This window comes from Lactuca saligna, chromosome 7 (genome assembly GCF_052625555.1).
Source record: "Lactuca saligna cultivar CGN05327 chromosome 7, ASM5262555v1, whole genome shotgun sequence".
Classification (NCBI taxonomy): Eukaryota; Viridiplantae; Streptophyta; class Magnoliopsida; order Asterales; family Asteraceae; genus Lactuca; species Lactuca saligna.
The window spans coordinates 17,652,178-17,665,856 of record NC_136423.1 but is presented as its reverse complement, the minus strand read 5'-3'; the positions used below and the strand labels follow the sequence as shown (position 1 = coordinate 17,665,856).

The following is a 13,679-nucleotide window of genomic DNA, read 5'->3' as shown; positions in this document are numbered from 1 at the left end:
GTAACACTACAAGAAAAATCCTAAATGGCTACGGAAACTTGCTACGGAATTGAAATCCATAGCTATTCTATTACAGAATGTGCTACAAAATGGTTTTTCGTAGCTATTTTGCTACGAAAATAGCTACAAAGTTACATTCCGTAGCTAAACTAGGAATAACTACAAAAAGTTACTACATAATCAAAATTTGTAGATATTATACTACGAAATATGTTACAAAATGGCTAGCCGTAGCTATTTTTCTACGGAAATAGCTACGGAGTTGCATTTCCGTAGCTAAATCTTGAATTGTTGCTACAAAATCAAAATTTGTAGCTATTTTACTATGAAATGTACTACATGGTTGTTGGTTGTAGCTAGTTTGCTACGGAACATGTTACGTAATCAATTTTCGTAGTTGGTTGGCTACAAAATCGGTTACGGAATAAAAATATGTAGCTAGTTGGCTACATAATAGAAATTTGTAGCTACTTATTGACAAAAATTTGATACACAGTAAAAATCTATAGCTAATCTACAACGGAACTTGTAACTAAAAGGTTAACCGTTGTTATTTCTTTATCTAAGTTGTTTTTAAATTTGCAAAATAGCTACAAAATCTAAATCGTATCTATGTGGCTACGGAATATTTTGTAGTCATTTAGTTATGGAATATAATTCCGTAGTAGAATACAAAAAAATATTTTACCAAAAAAAAAATTACTATTTTTAATTGTGTTATGATTTTTAATTATGATTAATAATTTTTTTTACATGATAAGTTTTTTTTATTTATTCTTATTATCATTATTTTATTATATATTTTAAAGATATATTAACATTAACATATATAATTAAATCACAACAATCTTATGAACAGTAACTTACGTGGGTATTGTTTTCCCCACCGCTTCTCATCGACTCTCTGATTCTTTTGTCGTTCCTTTCCCTTCACAGCTTCCTCATACATCGCCTACATTTATCTGTCTCTCGATCCTTCCGTCTTCCACTACTTATCTGCCATCTGCATTCCCTAGGGTTCGTTTGTTGGCGTAGCGTTATTCGAGCGTCCCCGAATTGGAGCTAGAAACACGGTACTTTTCCATAATCTTTTCAATTTCCATCTACAAATTGACAAGGGTTTTGATCTTTGGTTGTAATTTTGGGACCTAAGTTTTTGTTACCGGTACCATCCACTTCATAGAATTCAACGTATGCTTAATTTCTTCTAAGTAAACTTTCAAATTCATATTTATTGTGAAGTGAAATTGAATCTGTTCGAAGCCCAGTCACTTAACATTCTTAGATTTACTTTTGTTCTTCTTTCTATCTTGGGGCTCAATTTCATTTACTCGATAATGTTTGATTTTGATTTTACCGATGTGTTGTTCCTGTTTCTCACTTTATCTCCATCGCCTTTCAAACCATCGAAATCGATGCATCTTGAAGATGAAAATTAATGTCATGTTGTGAACATCGACCCAGCGGCACCTCTTCATCTTCGATTCCTATCTCCCCACTGCTCCTTTCTAATCAATTGGTGGTGGAGGGAAGAACGACGAGGTAATGTTTCTTCCTCTTTCACGTTTCTTTACTTTCTGAAAACAGTTACAATATTACAACTTGCTAATGGTCGCATACGACTTTGTTTTGTTTTCTCTATGTGACGGGAAGAGAGCTGAAACCGATGATACAGTCTCTAATACTCCTGCTACACTTGAAACGTTTGCTGAAAGGTATTAGTACAGTTTCTTTTTTTGCTTATATATGTTAACCCATAAATAGAGCTCCATCTCTCTTCTGAAAGTCAATGCTCTACACCTTCTGTAACATCACATGTTCATGGAATTATATATTGTTTATGTGTTTACAGAATTGCATGCACCCTGTGGAACATCACATGTTCATGGAATTATATATTGATTATGTGTTACAGAATTGCACACTACATGTTTGATGTTATGCTTGAGTGGAACTTATCTTCATGAATTTTTTTTTGAAGATGGTTCATGTTTTATAGTTCAGCCAGCTTATCATTTTGAATTTTGGTTGGTAATAAAATTATGTTTTTCACTTGCAATGTTTATGTTTTATAGGAATTTACTTTATGTGGTTTCTAGATAGTGATTTTTCTTTGTTTCGGTAGCTTTATTGCTCAATATTTGAGGAATAAATTATGTATCTTGTTTAAACTTTTATGTTTTTTTTTTCTTCAGATACTGAGTTTGTTCATCCAAAATCTACAAAAGGGTATAACCGGATGGTTGGTGATGTTGGATATGGTCGCAACTACTATTTTTGGCCTTAATCATGGTAATCTTATACTACTAAAAGATAAAAGTTAGGTCACTCAATCCATTTAAATCATCAAAAATTGAAGGCAACTTGATTACAGGAAAGCCACAGTTCTTGAAGGAGGTAAATACTCACAAATCCTTGCAGTTTTTTAGTTGTTGACAAACATGTTATGAATGATAAGACCAGAACGCATCTTTCGTGAATTCAACAGGTATTTAACATACATCTTTCAATATTAAGTGCTTACTCTATTAAGCTCATGAAGTTAAAAATAGAAGAATCGTTGTTTTTGTTTAGGTATTCATGTGAACCTGCATCAACTGTTATCATCATATAAAATTTGAAGTTGGGACAAATATTGTTGTAATTGGTGCTCAAAGTTGCTGGTATTCTAGAGCATTTATGGTTATTTGTGTGTTTGTGATGGTTCCAGTATGAACGGTGTGACAATATTTGTAAAGAATATTTGTTTTGATGATTAGGGAACCATGTAAAAGGATTATCAATTATGTAATATATCTATAAAAATCTATGTAACTACTAAAATTAAATTTATTGCATTTTATATATTTCAATGAATATTATAAATGGAAATTGGATTTTTTTTTGAATATTTTTATCATTATGAATTTGTTTTGGAACCTATTTCTTCTATCGAACAAATGGCTACGGGATTTGCTACGGAACAAATGGCTACGTAATTTATTACGGAACAAATGGCTACGGAATTTTCTACGGAACAAATGGTTACGGAATTTGCTACAAAACAAATGGCTACGGAATTTGTTACGGAATAAATGGCTACGGAATTTGTTACAGTATAAATGGCTACGGAATTTGCTACGCACCCCATTGTTACGAAATTGTTATAGAAATATGTTGTAGTTAAATTGCTACGGAATAAACGTCGTAGCAAAACTGCTACGAAACTATAATTCCGTAGCTAAATAGTTTGCTACAAGAAATATAACTACGAAATCTCATTGACGAATTCCGTAGTAACTTTTGTAGTTATTCAGGTTTAGCTACGGAATTTTAGCTTTCAGCTACAGAATTTTTTCGTAGCTAAATCGAAATTTTCTTGTAGTGTAACTACGTATTCATGTGATGATACTCTAACCCTTTACTATGAATTACGAGTTCAGACGATGTTGTAACTACATATTCATGGGATGTCACAAATTTTGCATGCCAAACCAATGGTCATAATTCACATCAGTGAGAATGGTTCATTTTTTTGTAAAACCAAAATCAGATTGGAAATTTTGATTTTTTATTTTGGAAAATGTCAAACCATTGGTTTTTTTATTTCGGTTTCGGTTTTTTGTTTTTTTTTTAAAAATATATTTTCAGGGTTTTGTTTTTTTTGTTTTGTTTTGTTTTGTTTTGTTTTTTTTTGTTTTTTTTTTGTTTTTGTTTTTTTTTCGTTTTTTTTTTCATAGATTTCTTCATCAACAAATGTTGCTACAATTTAACAAAAATAAATAATTTGCTAAAACATAATACAAGAGGAGGTTTGTTCACATTTATTCATTGAACTTTTTAGAGGGAAACGAACTTTTGATTTTATTCATATTTAGTCACTAAACTTTTTTTTGTTATCTATTTGCCATTGAACTATTGAAACTGTTCACATTTTACCCTTATGACCGGCAACAGCCGGTCATAAGGGTAAAATGTGAACAGTTTCAATAGTTCAATGGCAAATAGATAACGAAAAAAAAGTTTAGTGACTAAACGTGACAAAAATCGAAAGTTCGTTACCCTTTCAAGTCATTATCCCAACAATTTAAGTATTCAAAAATATTACACCCAAGACTTGTTCCACCATTTCCACAAATTCCTTAAAGATGAAACTAACATAAACTCTCCAATACCAAACAAATAAACACAAAACAAAATTCTGTTGGTGATTGTAATGAAAATCTTCCATCGCCATGTCAGCACCTTCATGTTCATATTCTCTCTCTTCTTCTACTACCCTTTTCTCAGTGTAGCCGTTGACACCATCACACCCACACAACCCCTCACCTTCGATCAAACTCTAGTCTCTAATGGTGAAGTTTTCGAGTTGGGTTTCTTCAACGCAAACAACGGAAGTTTGTATATAGGAATTTGGTATAAACAAATTCAGCAGCTAACGTATGTTTGGGTAGCTAACAGAGACAACCCCATTACTTCATCGTTCGGGAACCTAACCATCGTCGACAACGGCAACATGGTGCTGGTAGATCAAGTGGGAACCGTCGTCTGGTCATCAAATCAACCCACAAAGGCGGTGAAGACGGTGGCGCAGCTTTTGGACAACGGTAACTTTGTGCTTCGACCGGAAAACGATGAGAAACCGGAGAATTATATTTGGCAAAGCTTTGATTATCCCACTGATACTCTATTACCGGAGATGAAACTGGGGTGGGACAGGAAATCTGGAATTACTCGGCGTTTGCAGTCGTGGAAGACGAGCAATGATCCGGCGACAGGTGATTATTCTTTTAAACTGGATACCAGTGGCTTCTCGGAGCTTTTAACATTGAAAAACGAAACAAGAATTTGGCGAACTGGGCCGTGGAATGGGATAAGGTTTAGCGGCGTACCGCAGATGGTGGGGGTGGATATAATGCAGTTTGAATTACAGGATAATTCCGATGAGATCAGTTATAAGTTTGAAATGGTGAATAGTTCCATTTATTCACGATTGGTTATAAATTCTTCTGGTATTAATCAAAGATTGGTTTGGGCGAAAACAACAAAAACCTGGAGGGTGTACTGGTCTTTCCCCGGTGATTGCGATCACTATGGTGAATGTGGTCCGTTCGGCGTTTGTGATACAACGACTGCACCATTCTGCAATTGTTTGACCGGATTCCAGCCAAAGAACAAACAATTGTGGGATCTCCGAGATAGGTCCGATGGGTGTGTTCGGAGCTCCGTAATGGATTGTGGGTCGGATGGATTTTTGCATTTGAAGAACATGAAGTTGCCGGAGAGTTCGAAAGCGATTGTAGATCAGACGAAGAATTTGAGCGAGTGTGGTGAGATGTGCAGAAAGAATTGTTCTTGTGGTGCTTATGCTAATATGAATATCAATGGAGGCGGGTCGGGTTGTGTGATGTGGGGAGTGGATCTTATGGATATGAGACGATATGCTGGTTCTCAAGATGGAGGACAAGATATCTACGTTAGAGCCACAGTTTCTGATTTGGGTATGTTTCTGAATTATACTTTAGTGACTTATATCGTATGTATCAAAAAGTAGTAGTTTTGCTTTAAATTTTACAACTTTAGACATTAATAATCATGAGTTTGTTGATTGCAGCTCCACCGCCGGTAGCTGAAAGTACCAAAAATGGCTCCGCCAACAGCAACCACGTTGGTAAGGTTGTCGGCATTACCATGAGTACCTTTGCGGTGCTCATATTTATTCTGATACTCGTCTACTTGAAGAGGAAGCAAACACGAACCTTGATAACATCAATGGATAGAGAAGGTAATTTTGACTTTGTTAGAGTCAAACACCATAGTATATAATTTTGAAATCAATATATGACATTAAGGTAACATAAAGGATAAGTGCAAATCACTATAATATACTAAACTGAATGTAGTCCTCTAACAATTAAAGTAATCATATTTCGTGCAAATATTCATTTTCTTTTCAGAAAAACATCAATTTTTGTTACGAGGACCATTCATAAATGATAAATCCATTTCCCAAAATAAGAAAATTCCCAAAATGAAGTTTTAATGTGTCTCTTTTGTGATATTGTTCAAAAGATGGTCAACTTATGATAAGACCCATCCCTTTTCGTTTTAGTAAGTAAGTAGTTAACCCTATAAATAATTCATAACTAGATTACCCATCAACAGTTTTTTAACGTTGAAACAAATTTGAGTTACAAAGACTTGAAAAATAGGATGCAAGTTTTCATTTTGGACAGAGAGAGTTCCAACTTTTTAAGTCAAAACAGACCGGGTGAGACTTCATATGTGTTTGATATATTTTGTTTGATCCAAAATAGGTCCACAAGGAAGAACCGAAGATTCCTTAGTAAATGATGACACTATTCTACCAAATAGAAGAAGAGATAATCATGGCAAAACAACTATGGATGAACTTGAATTACCCTTGTTCGATTTTACAACACTCGCTATTGCGACAAACAACTTCTCAAAAACAAATGAACTTGGGAGAGGGGGGTTCGGACCTGTTTACAAGGTAAAGTACTAGGACATATGTGAACATCTAAAATTAAGGGTGTTGAACCTATCCGATTCCAAAATTTGATCTGGATATTCGATAATCTAAAAATTGGAGTAAATATTATCACTAGTTTTTTATATCCATATTATGGAAAAACCCGAAATGTACGTATTTTTATTTGTTATTTGAAATTACTTTATTTTTGTTATTATTTCATGTTTTTTAATTATTCGAATGTTCAAATAAAACAATAGATAAAAGATAAATAGTAGCCACTGAGCAATGCATGACAAATGAGCCTCCGCCTCAATTTGATGTGTTTGGATTTCAAACACCATAAATATCCTTAAGAATGATGCATTTCATAGGCTCCCATGGATAAAACAATAAAAGACACATTTCTAATCAGGGTGTGCGATCTGTCGTTAAACTATGGCTATCTGTCGTTAATCTATTGGCATCCGTTCGCTAATCCGTCATTATCTGTTGTAAATCCAATGTTAATTTGCCAATATCCGTTACCAGTTGTTAATCGGAAATTTCAAGGGCCTATTTTTCTTTTTGCACTAGGCCTTTAAAATCAAGAGACCAAAAATGTTTTAATTTGTTACTTTTTTATATGCTTAAGAAGTTAAAATGAATATTTTGGTATGATTCACTTATAGAGTAGATATAACTAATATCGGTTGAGGATAAGAAAAAAACAAGAGATTGTATATTCATATGTTAATCTTTTGGTATCCAATGTATTTAAATTTCTTATATACCAAATTTATATTGAATTTATACCTAACATTTGAATTGCATCAAGAAAAAAGTGACATTATTGTTGTTGGTGAGATAGGGTATATTAACAGAAGGTGAAGTTGTAGCGGTAAAAAGACTTGCAAAAATTTGCGAGCAAGGGATTAACGAACTTAAAAATGAGGTTCAATTAATCGCGAAACTCCAACATCGAAATCTTGTTCGGGTATTGGGTTGTTGCATTGAGGTGGAAGAGAAGTTGCTGATTTATGAGTTTATGGAAAACAAAAGTCTTGATCTGTATCTTTTTTTTGGTAAAAATTTATTGCATTGGTTTTCTTCTTTTGATACCTGAGTATTTTTCCATCAAAATATGACTATGTTTTCTTAAAATCATTATAGGAAAAGAGGAAAGCATGAAACTTAATTGGAAGATTCGACTCGAGATTATACGTGGGATTGCACGAGGGCTTCATTATCTTCATCATGATTCAATACCTACAATTGTCCATCGAGATATGAAAGCAAGTAATATTTTGCTTGATAAGGAAATGAACCCGAAGATATCAGACTTTGGTATCGCAAGGATTTTTGGAAGGGATCAAAAAGAAGCACAAACAAAAATAGTGATTGGAGCATAGTAAGTACCTTTGTACTTTATATATATATATATATATATATATATATATATATATATATATATATATATATATATATATATCCACTTAAGAGGTATAGCTTTACTCTTTCTTATTATTTTTGTCAAATTCGATATAGTGGTTATATGTCACCTGAATACATGATGAACGGGAATTTTTCAAGAAAATCAGATGTTTTTAGTTTTGGGGTTTTGATTCTCGAGATAGTAAGCGGTAAAAGGAACAGAGGATCATCCAACACAAATAGACAACTTAACCTTCTTGCACAAGTAAGTAATATTAGTAATATATTGAGAACTTCTAAACTGATCTTTAATATTATACTTTACATTTCTAAAACCATACCCCCATAAACTCAGACTTTATTCCAATAGGGTCCTTGTCTCTTTAAGTTATTATATTTGAAATGAAACCAATATCTTTTAGGCATGGAAGTTATGGAACGAGGGGAGAGCTTTAGAACTACTAGACGAATCTATTGGAACCAAATTTTCGGAAAATGAAGTATCGAGGTGCATACAAATTGGACTCTTATGTGTTCAAGAGCTACCGAAAGATCGACCTAAGATGTCAGAAGTAATGTTGCTATTGAGCAGTGAAACAGTTAGAATGTCACCGCCAAAACATCCTGGATTCTTCTTTAGGAATGAAAATCTTGAACCAGAAACTTCAAGCAAAAAAGATGATTCAATGACAGTAAATCAAATAACACTAACGGTACTAGAACCTAGATAGCAAAACTAGGTTAGTCACCATCTAGCATCAATTGTACATCATATATTTTTAAATTATTTTTCGTTTAATTTTTTTCTTAACGGAAGGGGAGATTATGTCATACTTTACACATTACAATACATCAAGTGTAATTTGTTGGATTGGATTTTGTATATTATTATATAAAGGTTTGTTAGTGTAAGACAATGTTTTGTAGTTTAGTTGTTGTAAAATCTGAATTTTAATATAAATTAAAACTCATTTCGTAAAATATATTTCTAAATGAATATATTGACAAGTAGTTTACATCAATGATCATTTCAACTTAATGGCATCCACAATCTATTAAACTTATTAAAGTTTAATGGATTGACACATCATCATTCTACTTACTATACAACTCTACATTAATTTTCTTACAATACATCGAACTTAATAGATTCCAATGGAATATATATTTAATAGTTAAAATGTTTACTTTTTTCTATTGAAGAGTTTAATGGTCATTGAACTCCATATTCATTGAATGCCAACATGACTTTCCATAATGGTAGGGTTTAATCCCTTAAATGCCAATCAGACATGTTATCTCATTCAACTCTTTCATTGAACTATGCATTGTGGATGCTCTAATTACATTTATTCATTAATTGCTCGAAGCGAACCTTAATTTATTTCTCGATCGGAAGTTTCATCATGTATCGTCTTATCAACATGTTTTCATTGGCTTTTTATGTTTTATTGTGAACGTCTCACTCAAATGAAAAAACTAGAATTCGCAAACAATTGAAATAAGACCATTAGTTGTAAAAGACTTATTTATTGATCACTAAACCGGAGGATATTAAATGTACATCTGACGAAAATTAGAAGTGATGTTGGCAGCTTTATTAGTAAGAATAAGTAGGGTGTGCGCGGTGCGGTTTGGTGCGGTTTCGAGTCAAAACCGCAAACCGCACCGCATATGCGGTTTGAATATTTTAGAAACCGCAAACCGCACCACAAATGTTCAAAACCGCATGATGCGGTGCGGTTTGATGCGGGCGGTTTATGCGGTTTAGTTGCGGTTTGTGTGGTTTGATGAGTTGTTAAACATTAAATCTATCAAAAAACCAAAAACCTAGCCGGGTTAAAAAAAAATGATTGCTTTCATTTTATAAAAACAAATACAATTTTCGAGTTAAATCGTTTTTAATAAATTGTGACTCATGTTACTATAGTTTTGTAAGTATCATTGTTATTGTTTTATATTGCTGTTATAATTGATATATTCTTGTAAACTATGAGATCTTGATCTAATAGTGATTTAATGTTACGTTATAGATATTTGGTTATTGTAAGAAATATATTTACATACATCATTTCTAAATCGTGATTTGAAGTTATAACAAAATAAAGAAAAAAAAGTATATATATAACATGCGGTGCGGTGCGGTTTGAACCGCAGTTTTATAAATACAAACCGCAAACCACACCGCATAGTGCGGTTTGATAAAATGATGAACCGCAAACCGCACCGAGAAATTCTAAACCGCATTATGCGGTGCGGTTTGGTGCAGTGCGGGCGGTTTGTGCGGTTTTTTGCACAGCCCTAAGAATAACCATGAAAATGTTTGCTTCAAGGTTATTGTTCTTATATTTTTATATGAACTTTATGCTGGGCAGTAGGGTTTTTTTCATCATTTTTATATAATTTGTTAATTTCATTTGTTTTATCTTTTTCACAGCTCATATTGAATGTACATTTTTTTTTGTTGACATGGTATGTCACGTCTGTTGATGTTGATTGGGCTTTTTCTGATATTTTTGGTATGCCAATCTTATAGAAATAAATAAAAAGTATCGGTGATGAGTCTGTAACCCAATACACTCATGGATCTTTTTTGTCTCACTTGCTAATAGCCTTGAAAGAGATTTATACGATCATATAATGGTTATTCCTAATTTTACTCGTATAATATGAATCACCATATTCTAGCTGGTCTGGATATCAATGTTTTTATATAGATTGCTATTTCAATAAACAACTTATAGAATTGTACTAAAAATTGAATCTCATGTCTATGTACAAAAGAAAAAAATAAACATAAGTATAAAGATTGTATTGGATGTAATAAATGTGTCTTACCCTAAGTAATGTTAATTAGAGGGATTCTCGGGTAGAGACGGCAAAAAAAACATATACCTGATGGGTGCTCGAAACCCTAACCTGAGTTGACTGGGTAAATCCTTGAGTTGACAGGGGACGGGGACAATGATGAGTATTACCCGAATGCAAAAAGCGGGGATAAGGATAGAGATGCTTCTACCTATTAGGTACCCATACCCGTACCCGAAACCGGCCTCGATGGTGCCTTCGACCCACGAGTACAGTGAGGAGACTCACCTCACTCTATTGAAACACTCGAATAAATCTCTGACTATTGGTCTGGAGAATCCCCATGCCATCAACATCGAATGTCATCCAATTACTAAATGGGTTCCGACCCATAACGAAGAGTCTAAGCTAGTTAGCCCATAACCAGGATAAAAGACTATTATACCTTTATCTCACTTGGCCCACATCCAAGATCCAACTCACCTACTTCTGAGGCCCAAATTCCTAGATATTCCAAATCCCAATATGGCCCAAAATCCATCATGGGCCTAAATCCAAAGGAGCCCAAAAATACAATCCCAAATCCCAAAATAGCAATCTATTGGCCCAAAAAGGCCCAAACTAAGGAAACCCAAACAATGGTCCAAATCGAGAATACCAAGCCCAAAATTCCATCTACTGAGTATGCGTGGTGTACTCCATCCGGGGTCAGTATGTGCAGCGTAGCAGCTGGGTACGCCCAACATACTCCCCATACCATCTTTTCACTCCAATAAGCACTTAATCAGCTAAGACAAAGTGCGAAACTCTCAGATCTGATTCTTTAAGGCTACTTATCACGTAAAGTTGACAACGTTACACTCATGCATGGCTTAAAGGGACTCAAATGCTCAAAAAAGCTTAATAAAGGTCTTAATGCTTTCATGGGCCAATATCTTCCATAAAGTTCAAATTTTTATGAACATGGAGTGGAGCCAAGATCTAGCATCCATAACTTCTGGAGTATATCAAAAGCTCACCTTTAATTCAAAAGTCTCTAAAAGTGCACAAAATACACCATAAAACTAGATCTAACACCAAAGGCCATCAAGGTGAGATCTTTTTACCTCAAATGCTTGCAAATGAGAAGAAGATCCTGGATCTACAAGCTCAAAATATTCCCTAAAGTGCTCCTCTTCTTTTTCTTCTTCACAAACCACCAACAAACACTCTTTCAAGCTCAAAAATAACCAAATCACTCTAGGGTTTCGATTTCAGGGTAAAAGGAGATGGAGGCTGGTATAAAATGTTCAAGAGATGATATAATGAAGCTTAAATAGTGTGAAAACCCTAAAAATTAGGGTTTTCATCTGGCTGAAGTATGCCTCATGAGTGTCTGTGATCCTTTTAGCTTAGTATACCCAACGTACTCCCTTGTACGCCCTGTGTACAAGGCTTAGCCCCTGAACCACCAAACTTTCAGAGGCCATAACTTCTTTGTTCTAAGCCCAATTTTGACAATCTTTATATCCACGGAAAGGTAACAAGAAGCTCTACGCTTTTCAACCCATCCTTTCCTTAAAACTTCCAGAACTAAAATCTAATTCCTTTAAAAGCCCAAACTACCACTTTACAGATATACCCTTAGGCAACAAATCACCAACCAGACTTCCAGATCATCTAATTTACATTACACACACCTAAATGGTTCTAAATCCCTCTATTCCAAATGCCCTAAGCCTTATGATACCCGATCTTCGGGTCATCGCCCCGAATTAGAAAACGATTTGGAACCAGACGTTACACAATAATATAGTTAATATGCTTAATTATCAAATAATTAACCCGATTACCCACCCCTATTTTCTTATTTATTCTTCCCTAAGGATCTATCCTAAGGGTCATCTTAGTCATCATTGCTAGCATTACTGTTACAGGGATTTCTCTGCAATACGTGTCAGTATGTTGCTTTGTATTATCATTCTTAAGTGTTTGTCTTAAGAAATTGGCAAGAGGTCCATCTCTGCAAGTGTTTATCTAATAGGCATGAAGTCCATCGCTGCCAATGTTTATCTGATAAGCACGATGTCCATCACAACATGTGTTTATCTAATAGGCAAGAAGTCCATCGCTACCAGTGTTTATGTAATGGGCACGATGTCCATCACTTCCTGTGTTTATCTAATAGGCACAAATTTTGTTGCTTCGTATGTTTATATAGTAGGCACGAAATCAATCGATGTTTTTGTTTATCTAATAGGAGCGAAGTCAATTGCTGCTTGTGTTCCTACATAACTGTCATCATTTAGTCAGGTGGTTGTAACCTATACTCTACTAAGTGACTAAATCATTGGTACATTAGTACTGTAACATTCATAAAATTCTTAAAAATTTTAAACTTTTAGATTTACTCAAAAACCATCATGGTTTACAAATTGTTTTCAAAATAAGTTTAACATCAGAGAAATCCCAAAATCGTAAAATAGAATATAAGGAGATGCATTATCACGCATTTGCCTTCCCGTGGTCCTCTGAAGTACCTGAAACATAATCCAAAATTGTAAGCCCAAAGCTTAGTGAGTTCCTCAAAAATACCAATACATAGCAAACAACACAAATATAATAACAACATGTAATGGGTCCACAACTAACGGATTAGATTACCCCTGACCCACAACATAAGTCTGGCTTGCCCCATAGGCCTACAACTTATGTTTGTCTTGCTCACCGGCCCTCAGTACGAGTTTGACATGCACTACCCGATCCTCAGCTTGTATCTGGAATGCTCATGAGCCCTCAGTATAAGTCTAGCATGCCCTACATGGCCCTCAGCTCATATCTGGTATGCTCCAGGGTTTGTTGGCTATAGCACAGAGCAGTACAACCTCAACCCAACCCACACCATATGTTGACATATAACAGATAATATCATATTCAGATAACAGGCAGTATCACATGTACTCTTACAATATACTAAACTAGCATATCAAAACTAGCATGCATATCT

At 34.4% G+C, this 13,679-nt stretch overlaps 1 protein-coding gene and 1 long non-coding RNA gene across 3 annotated transcripts; both read left to right on the top strand.

Annotated features, from left to right (window-relative positions):
• Window positions 1-896: 896 nt before the first annotated feature.
• Window positions 897-2,776, top strand: LOC145006306 (uncharacterized). 2 transcript variants are annotated; one of them, XR_013662858.1, is made up of 6 exons: window positions 897-1,073; window positions 1,429-1,542; window positions 1,654-1,715; window positions 2,196-2,292; window positions 2,375-2,488; window positions 2,575-2,776. It is a non-coding gene; the product is annotated as an uncharacterized LOC145006306 (long non-coding RNA). The 2 variants fall into 2 exon arrangements; XR_013662857.1 differs by having other exon boundaries at window positions 2,196-2,488.
• A 1,363-nt stretch (window positions 2,777-4,139) lies between these two features.
• Window positions 4,140-8,708, top strand: LOC145005275 (receptor-like serine/threonine-protein kinase SD1-8). Its single transcript, XM_078964348.1, has 7 exons — window positions 4,140-5,480; window positions 5,594-5,764; window positions 6,297-6,493; window positions 7,323-7,536; window positions 7,625-7,862; window positions 8,000-8,150; window positions 8,308-8,708. The coding sequence occupies exons 1-7, from the start codon at window positions 4,196-4,198 to the stop codon at window positions 8,614-8,616; spliced, it is 2,565 nt and encodes an 854-aa protein (XP_078820474.1). The 5' UTR covers window positions 4,140-4,195; the 3' UTR covers window positions 8,617-8,708.
• The last annotated feature ends 4,971 nt before the right edge of the window (window positions 8,709-13,679 follow it).

What these genes read in the sequence shown, in the direction of transcription:
- LOC145005275 (XM_078964348.1), top strand. Translation starts at nt 4,196, where the DNA reads ATGAAAATCTTCCATCGCCATGTCAGCACCTTCATGTTCATATTCTCT. An exon ending in GGTTCGGACCTGTTTACAAG is followed by an intron (nt 6,494 to 7,322) that starts GTAAAGTACTAG and finishes TTGGTGAGATAG; the next exon opens with GGTATATTAACAGAAGGTGA. An exon ending in AAAATAGTGATTGGAGCATA is followed by an intron (nt 7,863 to 7,999) that starts GTAAGTACCTTT and finishes AATTCGATATAG; the next exon opens with TGGTTATATGTCACCTGAAT.